Source organism: Anarrhichthys ocellatus, unplaced genomic scaffold (assembly GCF_004355925.1).
Source record: "Anarrhichthys ocellatus isolate YVR2014 unplaced genomic scaffold, GSC_Weel_1.0 scaffold15, whole genome shotgun sequence".
In the NCBI taxonomy this organism is placed as follows: Eukaryota; Metazoa; Chordata; class Actinopteri; order Perciformes; family Anarhichadidae; genus Anarrhichthys; species Anarrhichthys ocellatus.
In genome coordinates this window covers 3471093-3487562 of record NW_022280045.1, presented here as the reverse complement: position 1 = coordinate 3487562, position 16470 = coordinate 3471093, and the positions used below count along the sequence as shown (strand labels likewise).

General features: G+C 40.8%; 3 protein-coding genes across 5 annotated transcripts in view; 1 reads left to right on the top strand and 2 right to left on the bottom strand.

The window, feature by feature from the left end:
* Nucleotides 1-2130, bottom strand: part of LOC116387413 (bcl-2-related ovarian killer protein homolog B-like) — a 6964-nt gene extending 4834 nt beyond the window's left edge. Inside the window, exons 1-2 of one of the 2 annotated variants that reach the window (XM_031854456.1) lie at nucleotides 1832-2130; nucleotides 906-1248 (exon numbers count right to left, since the gene is read on the bottom strand). In XM_031854456.1, the coding sequence (XP_031710316.1) occupies nucleotides 906-1128 (223 nt within the window). In that variant the 5' untranslated portion in view covers nucleotides 1129-1248; nucleotides 1832-2130. The remainder of the gene's footprint in view (nucleotides 1-905; nucleotides 1249-1831) is intronic. The other variant, XM_031854457.1, reaches the window with a different exon arrangement.
* A 3574-nt stretch (nucleotides 2131-5704) lies between these two features.
* On the top strand, nucleotides 5705-9704 carry elovl1a (ELOVL fatty acid elongase 1a). Its single transcript, XM_031854953.1, has 8 exons — nucleotides 5705-6015; nucleotides 6788-6881; nucleotides 7127-7317; nucleotides 7424-7504; nucleotides 7638-7694; nucleotides 7796-7901; nucleotides 8086-8225; nucleotides 8361-9704. The coding sequence occupies exons 2-8, from the start codon at nucleotides 6821-6823 to the stop codon at nucleotides 8667-8669; spliced, it is 945 nt and encodes a 314-aa protein (XP_031710813.1). The 5' UTR covers nucleotides 5705-6015; nucleotides 6788-6820; the 3' UTR covers nucleotides 8670-9704.
* Nucleotides 9705-11702: 1998 nt separating this feature from the next.
* cdc20 (cell division cycle 20 homolog) lies at nucleotides 11703-16142 on the bottom strand. Of its 2 annotated transcripts, XM_031855123.1 has the most exons (11): nucleotides 16037-16142; nucleotides 15404-15615; nucleotides 15148-15290; nucleotides 14968-15064; nucleotides 14752-14877; nucleotides 14317-14513; nucleotides 13241-13335; nucleotides 12910-13138; nucleotides 12559-12684; nucleotides 12312-12429; nucleotides 11703-12172 (listed from the first exon to the last, which is right to left on the bottom strand). In XM_031855123.1, exons 2-11 carry the CDS (start codon nucleotides 15591-15593, stop codon nucleotides 11997-11999), a joined length of 1497 nt encoding a protein of 498 aa, XP_031710983.1. In that variant the 5' UTR covers nucleotides 15594-15615; nucleotides 16037-16142; the 3' UTR covers nucleotides 11703-11996. The 2 variants fall into 2 exon arrangements, with proteins under 2 accessions (XP_031710983.1, XP_031710982.1); XM_031855122.1 differs by having other exon boundaries at nucleotides 12910-13335.
* Nucleotides 16143-16470: the final 328 nt, after the last annotated feature.

Genomic DNA, 16470 nt, shown 5'->3' with positions numbered 1-16470 from the left:
CACACACACACACACACACACACACACACACACACACACACACACACCTTAACTAATCTGATCCAAGCTCATCAAAGCATTGTGTAAATCAGTCAAGTCTAGTTTTTATTTTATGTCTCATACGATCAATTATCTCTTCCAGCTCTGTTGAGTCATCTCAGCTTTCAGCCTATCATCATCAATTGATCGGTCCGTGTTCCCAGAGCACAGAACTGCAAAGTCTTTCATTTTGGAGCCTTCTTAATTTGCTCTAAGAAAAACACACAATTATTTACTTTTGAGAGGTTTTTGGTACTGGGGAGCACATGGAATTAGCAACCTTTTGTAAAGTCTGAAATCCAACACTTTGATTGATTTTAACTGATCATTAGTCCTGATCCTCAAATTTATTTATTTACTGAGGAGGTATCTTTTCAGTCCCGCCTGATTCAGCTGATTTATTTATTTATTTATTTTAAGACCCAAATGAAAAAGTCACACACACGCGCGCACACACACACACACACACACACACACACACACACACACACACACACGTTCTATCTTAATCTTTAGTCAGGGGTTAACACATTGACCAATAAAAAACCATGTCCTCTGACTGAGACTTGTACTGCATCATCTGTCTATAGAAGGTATAAATAATAAAAACAGGTAGAAATGCTCCCAAAATACTTGGAAATAAAGTCTGAGGACTGTGCAGCGTTAAAATAATTGTGTTGAAACTAATGCGGCCTCTTCATCTTATTTGAGTTATTCTCTCCCGAATGTGTGAGGTTCAAAGTACACAAGGAAACCACGACCATGGCCTACATGTCTCTATAAGATGCAACTTTGCCCCTTGAAGCCCATTACTTAACTCATTTTACAGTTTTGTAAGACTTTACAGCTCTTCGGGTTTCTCTTACCAAGACAGAGAAGCACCAAAGACACGTCAGCCAGCGCTGCATTTGAGGGAGAGAGGTGGAGTTCAGTTTTGGACCATCCCAGCCCGTTCTGGTTGAGTCTGGACAGTATGTAGTCTCTGCACAAGGCTTTAGACTGGGACACCAGCTCCTTCTCAGTCAACGATCGGTCAAACACGTCCAGGACCTCCGCCGCAAACACAGAGGACCGCCGCAGGACCTTCATGTCCTCCTGCAGGGGGGGTCAGGGTCAGAGAGCGTCTGACCTCCTGGGATCAGCTGTATCTCGGCGTGTCCTCTCTTAATCCCAGAGGAACAAAGTTTAATGCTGAAGTCAATATGGCAGCTGTGGAGGACAGAAAACCCGTATTCAGAGGCAGCGAGCCAGACTTGGTTAGAATTACATCCCTTAGTCTTAAAATGTTTCTGTCAGACAGGGTAAGAGACACAAACTCTTTAAATCAACAAACTGGTGCAAACAACAGGTTAGCATCTTGAGTGATTAAATACTTTTTTTAACATTCAAAAGGACTTTGGAGATATATATATATGTATATATATATATATATATATATATATATATATATATACACACACACATATATACACACACACACACACTTATAATCTAACGTTAAATCACAGCACAAACTTACATAACAATATGATGGAGGCGTTATTTTTGTGAGTCACATGGTAGGATAGTCAAGATATTCCTACATTTCTTGGATTATGCAACACCAAGCTGATACCACAAGAGAAATGTCATATCCTCATTTGAGATTTTAAAAAAAAATGCATAAAGCATACTGTTTCAGTGCAACATGTAGTAACCTGGTAAAGAGTATATATTTAAGATGAGTCTTAGAATATAGGCTAGATTTATTTATAAATTAGGCTGTTGCACCCAAAGAACAAGCCACGCTTACCTTCAACGTTGTATCCACATTGAGATGTGTCCGCTACTGATATGACATTTTTTTATTTTTCCAATCGATTAATCAGGAAACCTTTCAAACAGTCTTTCAGCCAAAAGAGCCCGAAAGCCACAAGAAGCTCAACCCGTTGTCTCTTAACAAAATGTTTCAGATCATTAGGAAGCCACTTACGCAAAGTTCTGCCTCAGGGCTCATTCATAAGAGAGCTCATGCTCTGCTTGGTCCACTTGTTTCCCCGGAAAGCACCGACTGAGCCGAGGGACGCTGTAAAAGGACGCCTACCTGTTTGTTCCACCTTCCCATTGGCGCTCAATCGTTGGTTTCACAGTCAGGAAAAGCCCGGAGGAGGAGCCTCACTCCGGGGGGACAGAGGGAGACAAATAAACTGCGTCCACATTTTCATTACCATATCTGGACGGATTTGAAGTCATATATGTATTTTTACATTTGATTCATTAATTGTGTCCACTACTGTGCGTAAAAGTCATGTACGGCTTTGGGGCTACTCTTAAAGCCCTCGAGTCAGTGAGCGAGCGAGTGAGTGAAATGGGGTTTCCCAGAACAGGTGTATCCGATGATCTCTTACAGAGTTGAGTGTTCCTCGCTGATGCCCAAAGTGGCACACCTTTAATCCTGTGCAGAGCAGATAAATATAGGTGTCCAGGTCGGCACTTAATGTACTGAGACAAAGTTAACTGGGCTTTGTCATGCTCCGTCTATGACGCAATTTTAATTTGTTAAAATATTGTCATTTTTTTTATTATTAAATCAAAATACAATAAACTTAATCCGGCTCCATTGATCTTGTTTTATGTAATTTTTCAAAGTAAAAGTCAATTAGCTATTGATGTTTGGAGAGGGGGTGGTGTCGAAATATTTCCTTATGTGTTCCACAACATTAAACAAAGAAAATAAGGTCAGTCAGAGGAGAGAGGCTCGTTCCAGGTAACAAATGCGACGCTTATTCATTTCTCTTTTTCTCACGTGTGTGTATTTGTGTGTTACATGCCACATCAAAAATAATAAGCAAAACCCAATTCTGATATGTTTGTATATCAAACTGATCTCAGGTATAATGGTTGTTTATTGGAGGATATTATTTTACTGTTAATATTAATGGCGTTAACCTACAAGAACCTACACCTGTCATTAGGTTAAATGAGTAGTTATATTATATATGTTATACATGTGTATATACGTATATATATACTGTATAGTGTTGTATAGTGTTTGACCGCTGGGTGTCGCTGTTACTCACCTTACTGTTGAGGTCAACATTGTTGTTTTCAGCAATGTTTTCTGAGCTGATCTGTTCATTTCTTCAGGACTAGTTTATCCCCTTGGACAGATTCAGCTACTTATCAATATATGAATACAACACAAAAACATTTGCAAGTATTGTATTGATGATTAATCGTTTTACTCGTTATCATAGTCTGATCCTTGTTCTCAATATTACAATGATAGGATTCACACAGATCATGAAAAACAGAGAAACATTTACTTCTTCGTGATCTTTCGGTCAGCAGCAGTGTCTCCATCTCCACAAGCTCGTCTGGACTAGAGATGTTCTGCATACATATTGTCATTATTTCAGTTCCTGACTAAAAACACATCCATAACTGTCATGTTTGACTTTGCAACACTGACAACAGGTCAGCCTGATTGGCAGCATTATGTGAAACATTTAGAACTAGTTTGCTATTGACACAGTGGTAATGTTGTGTACTTTTTGGGAAGATAAACGTTCTTTAATGAGAATAGACAAAGCATACAAAGTTTAAATATTATTATAATTAACCTCAATTTGCCTACTTGGCAATCTTTGTGACTTGTGAAAAAAAAGAAATAACAAACTATTAAATCTCAAAGCATGCGTGTCCTGAGACGTTGGTGTCTCAGTAATTAGCATGTTGATGGGTGAGTTTCTACTGTTAGTGATCCTGTTTCGAGAAAAGTGTGGCTATTAAAGAAAACCTCGCCCCCTTTGAATCAGTATTCACATTCATTTGCTGGAATGAGAAACCTGAACTTTACAATATGAACCCAACTGACCCCGTTCCTGGGTTGTATGACAGGCTGAATACAATATAAGGAGTAAGTATGAGTTGTAATTGTTTTACACGTTTTTGGTCAGCTAGGTTGTTAACAGTGCCGTTAATGAAATGCAGCTTGGTTGCAAACCATACTGCTGTATTACGAAACACCATACTCGTCACATCGAGGCTTCCCCACATGGAATCTATCTACCTATTCCAAGAATGTCAGCATCACTGAGAAGGGAATTTGTTCGGCAATCTTTGCTGCTATTTCATAAACTACCACATTGAATGTTACATTTTTTCCACAATTGGCTAATGGACGACCCGGTATGTCTGAAGAAGGCTGTCTATTCTCTGGTTATGCCGTTGGGCAGAGAACTGTGTGCCAATCTTAGGTTGTTTTGTTGTTTGTTTATTTCTATGTGATAAACTCTATTGGGCTAAACACTGACTTAGGTCAATGTGAAACGGTCACAAGACCAAGAAGAACAGAGTGTGGGTTGTAGTTTGTACTAATATGGCAGCTACAAAAAACAGCTGACCACGCGGTTAGAGACAATGACACCAAGTCTCACATTCAGTCTGGGTGAAAAACATGTCAGCGCGCTGAACATTGACACATTTCAGTCGTGCTTTGTTTCTTCGACAGTACATATTTTTATGGTATGCAGCTGGTATGTTTGGAAATTCTTCAGTCCAGCTGCCCCTCCCCCCCCCCCACACACACACCCACCCACACCCACCCACAAACACACACACACACCCACACGCACACACTGTTGAATATGTTAACGCACTTTGTTTCTCTCCATGCATGAGACTAGTGAGACTGAGAGCCACACACTCGAGTGACCAGTTAGTACAGCCACTGCTCAAGGTCTAGTCCTTCTCCACCACCAAGAGTGATGTAATGTCAGTATACAAAAGTCTAAACTGCATGCCATACAAGCACCACATGCAATCATTGTCGTTTTCTTTTTCCCCGGAATTCCCTTTATGACAAAACCGTCCAACACCTTAATTTGTTTTAAATCTAAATAATGAACTCAGCATGTTAAAAACCACATCAGCACGTCATGTTTGTATTTAAGATGTTGTGCATTAACCATATGTTAAATAAGTTTTCATGCCAGCACTTCATTGAGGTGCCCCCACATGCTAACCTGACAAACATCATGTAAACAGACGATTCCCCCCACCTTCCTTGCTCTTTCCCAACCAGCCAACTGTTCAGTCTGAGAGACATTTCATAACCTCTATCCGGGCCTCACGCCCATCATCCCCGTTGATCGAGAAACAGGTAAAACCAGAGGCACAGGAGAGCCCGTCATAGGCAGCAAGGGTTGGACGAGAACCCAGCCTCTGAGCGGCAACATGGGAAGGGATGGGCAACTCAAAAAGTGACGTTATGTTCATGAATGTATGACCGCTGATTTCACCTTTAGCCCAAATCCTGTTTGATGGACATTTGTGAAGTGGCATGATCGATCCTTTTTTGATTGGACCCAAAGGTGCATTTAAACTTTTCAGACATAATAAAATTGCTAACCGGTAAAGTTAGTTTTTTCTTCATTCTCATGTACTTATTAAGTGGTTTTCCTTGCCCAAAAACGGGACCATTCCCCCCTGGGTCTTGGTTTCTTAAACATAGGCCTGTCACTCCATGACCCCATCCCCTTCCTTCACCACACCACCACTATTGATGAGACAGTCCAATCACAAACAGGCTCTGTGAGGATAGGAAGGTGGAGCTAAGCATTGAAACAGGGTGTGGTCCTGAAACCAGCAAGGTCTGTAGTAGTGCCCCGGGGTTTAAATTGACTTGAATGATTCCGCTCCCATAGTTAACATAGCTGGCCTCTCAACTTTTACTTATCTCTCTCTCTTGCTTCCTTTCCACATCTCTTACCTGTGAAACTTTCAGCTCTTTTTGGATTGCTTGTAAAAAAAAAAAAAAAGAAATCAGAAACATTTGAGGAAGGCTTGAGGCCGCCACCCACGGAGAAGCTCTGCATGTATGTGGTTCACCTCTCACTGATTGATCTGTTTCTCTGGATTGAGTGCTGCCTGCCCTGGCTGTGCAGCTGCTTCCCTCTCACACAGGAGTGAGTGCTGAGGACTTGTGTTCTGCCGGTGAGTCACTTGTTACTTACACATCAGTATTTTAGCAGTTTAAGTGATCTGAGATTTGTAGCCGTGCTGCACCTGTAAAGTTCATTGTGTTCTTTTCAATGTAAGGAAGTGTCTATTTTAACTCGCCACGGTGTCTTTTGCCAGACAAACCCTCTGCTTTACAGCTCAATAATGTTTATCTGGATTAGGACATCAAAACATGACTTCTTTTTAGTAAAGTATGCTCTGTAGTGTAGGAAAACACCCTGGAAATCTGTGATCAGCTCATATCTTGGTGGCTGAGGTTGGCTACGCTGTAAGGGCCAAGTTCTTTGCCTCACCTGTTTGACTTGCTCTGTTAGTCAGCAATGGAGTATGTCGTTGTTTCTAGACTGACAGCAGATATCGAATGTTTCACAATCCTTCATGAAATATTCATAGATTTCTTTTTTTAAGTACAGAGTCATTGTTTTCTGTTTCATTCACTAAATAAAATGAAGCTTTTCATTTTTAAAGAAAGTACATTTAGTGCTAAAACGGTGAGGATTTGTTGCTCCCATGCTTCACTTTGGATCAGGCAGTGAGAGGAGCTCCTGCTACAGATTTTAGTTTTTTTTTAAAGTTTGTACATGAGGGCACTCAGAGGTGTGTGTGTGTGATGAGCCTGTGCAGCTGTCTCCTGTTTGTTCAGTCTGCAGATGGGACGGGTTGCTTTGTCGCTCACCTGCCCAACCAACCTCTCTTTCATCGCGGCTTAATCTCCTTTTTTGTCATTTCTTATTTTTTTCCCCAGTGGTTTAATAAGTAAAAGGAAAAAGGAGTCACCATGCTGCGAGAAGCTGTATCAAACATTTTAAAATTCCAAACATTTTTGGAATCGAGAATTGGTAAGTGTCTTTGTCTCTGATACAGATTTACACCTCTGCTTTGTGAAAATATGAGTGAATACCTTGTGATCTAAAGGCGTAATAATAACATGCTGTGTAGAAGGTTTGAAAAGGGCCTTTATTCTTGTCTTTCTTTAACCTATCTCATGAATCTGCCACAAACTGTGTATAAAGTGCATTTACTGTTGACCCAGACATCTTTTTGTGCCGATATAATAAGAAATGTTTGCTTTCATTGTCCTAAGATGTCCGAATCATAAACTACCCACTGATGGATGGTCCCGTAAAGATGGCCGCCATCCTGATAGCCTATGTCATCTTCTCAAAGTACATTGGACCTCGCCTGATGGCAAACCGTAAACCATTCCATCTCAACTCAGCCATGATAGTCTACAACCTCAGCATGGTTTTACTTAACGCATTCGTGGTGTACGAGGTAAAGAAAATCATTGACAAATAAGGCTATTCGCTGACTAAAATCCCAATTTCTTCATGTGCCAGAGTGCTTGTAACAGCTGCTGATGTGTGTTTGACATCTACAGTTCCTGATGGCTGGATGGGGCACCACTTACACGTGGAGATGTGACCTTTGTGAATTAGGAACCAGCCCAGAGACTTTACGGGTAAGCCAGTAAATTGTTAGACATTTTCCTGGGAGCAGAGGAGCACTCACTGGAGTGTCCTAAAAAGACGACGTAGGCCGACTTTGAGGTTAGGACTGACATTACAGCACTTTTCTTCTTTTCACTCCCGCAGATGGTTCGAGTGAGCTGGTTGTTTTATATTTCAAAATATGTCGAACTTCTTGACACAGTAAGGACATTTCTTTTTCCCCCCACTTTAATTGTCTGACCTTTTTTACGACATGTATATTTTGTGCACGCTAACTTGAGCTTGTTCTACTTTTACTCGAGGTGTTCTTTGTGCTGAGGAAGAAGCAAAGCCAGATCACATTTCTCCACGTGTTCCATCACTCCTTCATGCCCTTTACGTGGTGGTGGGGTGTCACCCTGACTCCTGGTGAGGTTTACTCGGCATAGCATCAATGCAAAACGACACAAAACACATGGCTGAACATCTCCTCAAATTACATATTGACATTACTTTGCATCCAGTACAAGGCCAAAACAATAAACTGGGGTGATGACTGAACATTTGCATACAAATGTCTAATGGCATGCATCATTTTTTTCCCCCTTTTAAGCTGGAGGAATGGGCACCCTCCATGCCTTGGTGAATGCAGCCGTCCATGTCATCATGTACTTCTATTACCTACTCTCTGCTGCTGGACCTCGCTTCCAGAAATACCTGTGGTGGAAGAAGTACATGACCGCCATTCAGCTTGTAGGTCCCTTTCTTTTCTTTTTTTTAAAAACGTGTGTGTTTATTATGACATGACTGGGATATATGATTTTCCAATGGATCTGGGTCAGAATGAGATTTGAAATAACAATCTGTCTTTTCCCTAATGTTTCACAGATACAGTTTGTTGTGGTCTCCATCCACATCAGCCAATACTACTTCATGGAAACGTGTGACTACCAGGTTCCCATGTGGATCCACCTGATTTGGATGTATGGCGTCTTCTTCTTCTTCCTCTTCTCCAACTTTTGGATCCAGGCCTACATTAAGGGAAAGCGGCTTCCCGTCGTGGAGGACAAGCCCAAGCAGAACGGCTCGACCAGTGAAGCTGTCTCTGTGGTGGCCAATGGGAAACACCTGGAGAATGGGAATGCGCACCACCATACCAACGGCAAAACCTTCCTGGGCAAAGTAAAGGAAATCTGACTTGGGGACTCTGGAGAGGCTCTATAGAGCTACCTTGGAAATGTCATTCGTATCTAGTAGCTTATTGAAACGGCACAGATTTAGATAGGTCACTTCTAAACTGCATAATTTCTTTATAAATCTACTTTTCTTATGCACACTTGTTGGGATGTGTTTTGGTGGTGATCTCCGCTTGCCACAATGTTTGTTAGTCGTTGTGAAAACTATTAACTGTGATGAACACTGTATGGAAATTGGTGCTCATTTTGTCACTCATAGTATTCCTCAACTCAGGCTTGACCCACACAAGCCTGATCCACACTACCGTTTGGCTGGCATGACCATTGTTGCACAGTTTCCACTGAAGACCGGCACATATAAGCAACTTCTACAGACTTTTTGTCAAAACAAAGCTTTGATTGTAAATGTCATATATTAAGTTTTGTTCTGTTTTTATTTATCTTTTGAAATAAAACACTTTTTTAGATAAAAGTCTGTCATTTGGAAAGTAGTTATGATGTGCACTTTGTAAGAAACATCCCACACCTCAACTTTAATAATTGAGGAAAATAAATGTTATACTGTATATTACAGTATTGATTTTTTTGCTAAATTAGGTAGTGACATATCCATTTTCATATTAATCATGAGTTCTGCAACACTGTATGGTCTATTCTCAGCGCACTGTGCGTAAAGTTAATAGAAAGTACTTTCTTTTGAATTCGAATTTAATCAAACGTGTGCCGTTTCTGAATATCACTGCAGAATGTATATATTGATTGACCTACCAGTGTTTTTACTGCTGTTCATTACACATGTGCACTGATGACTGTTGAAGGGTGATCTAGTTTTGAAAGACTGATTTTAAAAACTTTGTATCTGATATTTGCCACAATGACATAGGAGTGGATGTGTATCCAGGAGCTGTTTATATATTACAATCAACCCTCAGTAGATTAACCTGTTTCTGACTTACGCAGAAATAAAATCTCTAAATATTTTGTAATCTTTTGTTTTTCAAATGTTTCACCAAAGAGGTGAATAGTCATATTTATATTTTATTATTCTTTAAACCAATATCAAATTAAATCTTGGGCACAAAGAATATGATTAAAAATCCATGGATAACTAACCTCAAGGATGTGTGTGTGTGTATATACTGTCTATATATATATATGTATGTATATATATATATATACAGTCAGGACCATAAGTATTTGGACTGTGACACAGTTTTTCTAATTTTGCCTCTTTACACAACTCCAATGGATTTGAAAGGAAGCAGTAAATATGTGGTTGAAGTGTAGACTTTCAGTTTTAATTCAATGGATAAAACAAAAATATTACATCAACCATTATGGAATTATGGTCATTTTTACACAGCCCCCCACATTTTCAGAGGCTCAAAAGTAATTGGACAATTGTCTGACAAACGGTTTCATGGCCAGGTGTGGCCTGTTTTGTCACTATTTCATGAAAAATGATGCAGATAATAGGATTCAAAATGTTAAATTAGCATTTGCTGGTCCATGGAACTCTCAGCATGTGGACCAAAAAGGTGTCAATGCAAGTGAAGGAGGCCATTATCAGGTAAAAAGTAAAAAACGTAACAAACCTATCAGTCAGATAGCAGAAACATTAGGATTGACCAAATCAACAATTTAGTACATTCTTAAAAAAAAGGAATTCACTGGCAAGCTCACCGACACCAAAAGGCCCAGAAGACAACGGAAGACATCTAAAGTGGATGATCGCAGATTTCTTTCCTTGGTGAAGAAAAACTCCTTCATAACATCTACTGAAGTCAAGAACACTCTCGAGGAGGTAGGCGTGTCATTGTTAAAGTCTACAATCAACAGACGCCTTCATGAATCTAAATACAGAGGGTTTACAACAAGGTGCAAACCACTGGTTACACTGAAGAACAGGAAGGCCCGATTAGACTTTGCCAGAAAACATCTGAAAAAGACCGACCAGTTTCTGAAAAAGATTCTTTGGACAGATGAAACCAAGATTAACTTGTAACAGAATGATGGGAAAAGAAAAGTGTGGAGAAGGAAAGGAACAGCTCATGATCTGAAACAAACTACATCTGTCTAACATGATGGAGGCAGTGCTATGGATGGGCATGAATGGCTGCCAATGGAACTGGGTCACTGGTGTTTATTGGTGATGTCACAGCTGATAGAAGCAGCAGGATGAGTTCCGAGGTGTTTAGGGCTAAACTATCTGCTCAGATTCAGCCCAATACTACTAAACTGATTGGATGGCACCTCACAGTGCAGATGGATTATGACCCAAAAGATAATGTGAACAGAACCCAAGAGCTTCTCAAGTCAAAGAAATGGAATATTGTTCAATTGGCGAAGTGAGTCACCTGATCTAAACCCAAGTGAGCAGGCTTTTCACTTTCTGAAGATAATACTGAAGGCAGAAAGACCCACAAACAGGCAGCAGCTGAAGGAGGCCTGGCAAAGCATCAGAAAACTCAGTTTTTGGTGATGTCTACGGGTGCCAGACTTCAGGCAATCATGACTGCAAAGGATTTTCCTCCAAGTATTAAAAATTATATTCACAATTATGCTAGTTTGTCCAATTACTTTTGAGCCTCCGAAAATGTGGGGGACTGTGTAAAAATGGCAGCAATTCCTAAACGGTTAATGTGATATATTTGTTTTATCCATTGAATTAAAGCCGATTAGTTTAGTTAATACCTAATCAGTTAGAATACATCTGCAGGTTCAAGTAAAATCTCAGACAGCGACATCTAAAGAAAACACTACCACCAGATTCAGACAAAACTTTTAAATTGCAGAAACGGCAATAAAGGTTTAAGTCATACGTGACATTGACCCAGACCGCCAATGAGGTTAACCTAAAACCAGCAACAGCCCTATTAGATTTGAGGATAAAAACAATTTCTTTATTCTTTTGTTAGTTTGGCAGGTGATAGAGATTTATGTAAATACTCAGAATTGATGTTCTTAAAAATGCCCTACAGTTTGCAACAAGGCAGTATATAACACATGCCAATTAACTGACAGAAACACATCAGGTAATCAAACCATTTATTTATAACCCAGTCTACTGTATACAATGCATTCTGATAACATCAAAGCTAAGTGAAGGCCATAAATACATTGCTTAAAAAAACCAACACTTGTACTTTACTACATTAGCAGACCTGTATAAAACAATCAAGACCAAAAACCCATTACAGCGCCAATAGGAGCAGCAAGTTTCCAGTCACAGCTAAAATACTGGGTAGATATCTTTATTGTAGATTAAATAAAACATTCGCACATAAGCAGAGACCAAAAAAGCCTTCAAAAATCAAGACAAGGCAAATTATCTGATTGACTGATGAATGACCCCGCTAGTTGATTTGACCAGCCTCTCTTTGGCCTTCTTAGCAGGATCCATCTCAAAGCTCTTCCACAGACGGATAGTCTCGTCCCCAGCAACGGTCGCGACAGTAGAGCAGTCGGGGCTCAGGAGCAAACTGAGAACTCTGTCCTCGTGGCCTAGAAGAACACACGCATTGAAAGGGTTAGACCAGCAGAAAGCATCAAGTGCAGCAGCTTCCAGTTCACTGGATGTTTCTTTTAAAAAGTTAAGCGTGAACAAGTACAGAGCCGATCCAGTCCAGAAAAAACAACTTACCATTAAGCTCTGCAACCCTGGTGAGAGCGGGGTACTTCCAGATAACTACATTGTTGTGGGCATATCCATGGGCAGAGACCAACTCCTTGTAGTTGGGTGCAAACACCAGGGACGAGATCTGAAAAGAAAGTGTGTGATTTGAGAAAAGACCCATGTTGCTAATTCTCAAAATGTCAGTACTCTTCTTTCCCCCCCCCACCACTTTGAATAACCATTTGAAACCAAGGGTCCATCAGTGTGGAGGTACCTGGGACTGAGTGTCAAGTGAACTGATGCAGGAGCCACTGTTTACATTCCAGATGCGGATGTGACGGTCACTGGTGCCACCTCCAGATGCGAGGATGTTTGGCTGCCACGGACACCAGGCCAAAGCCTAGAGTGATAAGCACATCCAAAGGTAAGTTGCAAGCTTTACACAAGTCTAGGGTAGAAAAATGAATGACAAACTGTATTAAACGCTTTATCCTGACAGTTTAAAAACGTAAAAAAAAAAAAAAAAAAAAAGTAGTGTTAAACAATCAGGAAAAATCTTGTCTTGCATGTTTGGCAAATTGCTCAAACAAAGTCCGTCTGCTGGTGCAGGTATGAAGCCACTCGCCTTAACAGCTCCTTGATGTTCACTCCAGGAGCGGACCGACTGGCTGGCGGTGCCCTCCTGCACACGGGGCCATACATACACCATGTTGTCATTGCCTCCACTGGCTAGGTATCGCCCATCAGGGGACCACTTCAGCCCACACACCTCCTGTGAGTGACCAGTGAGTGTGAAGATGTGGTGGTCTGCCACCCTCACATCATGATGGTGAATGTGTCCTGATCTCGAACCGCTAGGGAGGGGGAGAAACATTATATTTGAGTCCAAAAAACACTCGCACCAATGGAAATGCAGGTTTTGGTCTGTTCTATCAGAAAAGAAGAAACTACTGTACCTGGAGAGAACATGGTCATTCCAGCTCAGGCTAACAACTCTAGATGTATGGCTGGTCATGCTGCGTAGATGCTTCTGGTTGTAAACGTCCCACAACTAAGAATACAAAAAAAAAAAAAAAAAAAAAAAAAACCCCAACAACTTTCCATTAAAAACTTGATAGGAAGCAGTTCTTTGATTGCCATGTGTCCTTGGGTACGTCCCAAATCTTTCTGCATCCCCATTTCCCTCACTTGCATCTTTTCCTTGCATCTTAGTCCCTCCCACCAGGGATGGATGGAGAGACGCAAGGAAATACGTTTGAAGCGAATTGAGACGTGCTTTCCTCTGAAGCGCCAAGTGAAGAGACGTCCTTTTCTGATGATTGTGGCCACTGATCACAGCTGGATCAGCAGTCAGTCGGCTTTAACAGCTGGAGAGACTTTTGACAGAGTTTGTGTCTGCTCACATGATCATTGTACTTAATAGTAACTAATAATAACAGTCATCACTGCCAGAGTAGAGGTGTTTTCTCTCTGTAGCCGGTTACCTCTCTAACAAACTGCATTAGTATTTATACTGTGTTCCGTTTCTGAATGATCCGCCTCACGTGACTGGATGGAATGATGATAAATGATGTAAAATGTGTTTTGTCTCCGACTTAAATTATATCCATAATAAAAATTACAAATCTTTCTTATAAATGATGAAAGTTGTTTGTGGTCCTTTAGTTGTTCAGTCTACAATGAACACATTTAAACCAGATGGTGAATCAGAAAACTAATGAAATATAAAAACAGAGTTTAATTTCTGATCTGTCTGGTACGAAACTTAAGTGATTTTTAGAAAAATCTGATCAGTCCGATCAGCTACAGCATCCAATCACATAACTTATGAACAATAAGGGGGCGTGTCAGCCGTTAAAACGCTTCCTGGAAGGCTGTTCTCCTGCATCCTCGCTCATGGTGCCTCAGAGTTCCCTCCTAGCTCCTCAGAGCAGAAATAAGAGCTTTCGCACGGTTCAAGGGAGGAAATGACAAAAGACTTTGGATGTACCCTTTGTGAACTAAAGTAGTATGTCCAACAGCAAACACTGACCTGAATTTTGCAGTCGCTGGTGCCGATAGCTAGGTAGGCTCCCTCTTTGGTCCAGGACAGTGAGCAGATGTAGTCCTCCTCGTGCTCCAACTTCATGAGAAGAGTGACATCTCCTTGGGTGGCATCCAACAGGTAAACACTGTTATGAAGAGCAACAGCGAGAACATTTCGACTGCTCCAGTCAAGCAGATTTAAATCTGGGAGAAAAAAGGGGGGGGGGCAAATGAATGCTTGTCTTTTTACATAAAGCTCAAATATTTATGTACAAAATCTTTATATTTAGTTTAAAGACTAATGTAGTGATCGATGTCCACCCTCAGTGGATCGCGGTGAATCTAAAATGTGAAAGGTTACGCATACATTGCCGTCGTCACAGAATTAAATACCAACATGCACGAATGGTTTTTAGGAAAACCTCCCAAGATTCAAACTTACAGAAATCATTTCGAAGCTCAGGAGCATCCAAGATTCTGTCAGGAGTCGAAGATATGTATCTCGTCTTTTTGACAGAGGCAGGAGTGGCGCCCTGACTGTAGAGCACTTTCAAGTTGTTTTGATAACCTGTAAATAAAATAAAAAAATAAAAAATTTTTTTTTACTTTCTGTATTTTATTCTTGTCAAGTAACATGTTGACACACAAACATCCTTACCTTCTGGAGCATTCAGTGGTTTCCCTCCAAGGTGCAGGATCTTTGCGTCTTCAATGTTGTATCCATTTAAGGACATGGACCAGGCCTTCTGGTTTTCCTTTAAAGACATAAACCCTAGATCAATAAAAGCATTCATCAAGTAAAGGCTGATAAGGAAATGGATTCAAAATGATAACTTACCGACGTTAACGTTGTATTGTTTGCGTCCACAGGCTCGTTCTCCTTAGTGAGCAGGAAACTTGCCACATCCATTTGTTTGCCGTTTCTGGTGGGAATGAAGCGGTCGCCCCCCATCTTAGAGGGTGTTACTTTTTTGTTTTTGCCTATGACACAAAAAATAAATAAATACTCTGTGGGTTAACATTTGCAGAAATGAAACTAACAATACAGAGCTTTGTTAAGTCTTACGTTGCATGAATATAGCTGCACACATTACCTGGTGTTTTGCTCGGCGTTTTTGATGAGCTGAGGGACACATTGGCAGATTTGCCAGGCGACAACCCGTTCGGGGCCGATGCGTTTGATGAGCCGGCCTTCCTCTGCCACCTCGCCATGGGACCGTTTGTGATGGGCATGTCCAGCTTCAAGATACTGTGGATGTCGTTCTCAAACCCAAACTGCGCCATTTTATCCAGGTTTTCACACTACCTGTAATACATCAGGGCAAATAAATACAAAATAAGCGCTCATCTGATGTGCAACACTAAGTTAACCGGCTATTGAGCTAGTTCTAGGTCCGTTTGCTATATAGGCGAGGCATGCAATGCTAATGCTAGGAGCTCAGAAGTAACGTTAACCTTAGCACTAACGTTACTTCAGCGGCTGGTAGGAGAAAACGCCATTTCATTTGAACGAGAATTAAGACAAAGCAGCCGTTTAACATCCGCTAAACATGTTTGCATTAGCTGACAGTCAGGTACAACGACTGCGGTTAAACATGGCTCACTAGCTAAACAAAAGTAAACGAACACAGGTTAGCATTAACTTCAATGACATGACGCGCTTTAAGAGTTAATTTAACGTCCACAGTGGAACTTTTACAACCTCAGAATAAACACACTAATCTCACCTCTTCAAGAAAACGTGGAACACTCTAGAGCAACACTGGCCTTTCTCTGGCGTCTCGTTCTCAATTTTGAATTTCGTGACGATGACGCCACACGGTTTAAATCCCAGAAAGCGCTGCTGCTATTGGTTCGTTCAAGGAGCTGCCGTTATCGCCAGGCATTGTTATAGTAACATTTACAAATGCGTTTCTGTGATTGGTGGAGGAAACGTCCTGACAGGAAACGGCCTCCTCAGCCACAAAAATATCGCGCCATCTGTCGGCAGGAACATGATATTGGGTTTGTGTGATATGAAAACAATAAAAACAGAGAAACTCTATTTAAATGTAGATTTTCTGACGAACGACCGAGTGAAGGTTGCTTCACTTTAAATGTCAGCTATCAAATGTCTGTTATTTAATTATTTGCAGGTTGAGAATTGTATTTGAAGGAAAAT

Bases quoted from the DNA above. Each gene is read 5' to 3' on its own strand.
- elovl1a (XM_031854953.1), top strand. From the start codon at position 6,821: ATGCTGCGAGAAGCTGTATCAAACATTTTAAAATTCCAAACATTTTTG. The intron at 7,695-7,795 runs GTAAGGACATTT...CTTTTACTCGAG, and splicing joins ATGTCGAACTTCTTGACACA to GTGTTCTTTGTGCTGAGGAA. The intron at 7,902-8,085 runs GTGAGGTTTACT...CCCCCTTTTAAG, and splicing joins GGGTGTCACCCTGACTCCTG to CTGGAGGAATGGGCACCCTC.
- cdc20 (XM_031855122.1), bottom strand. From the start codon at position 15,593: ATGGCGCAGTTTGGGTTTGAGAACGACATCCACAGTATCTTGAAGCTG. The intron at 14,878-14,967 runs GTAAGGATGTTT...TTTTATTTACAG, and splicing joins ACCACTGAATGCTCCAGAAG to GTTATCAAAACAACTTGAAA. The intron at 14,514-14,751 runs GTAAGTTTGAAT...TTTTTCTCCCAG, and splicing joins TGAGCTTCGAAATGATTTCT to ATTTAAATCTGCTTGACTGG.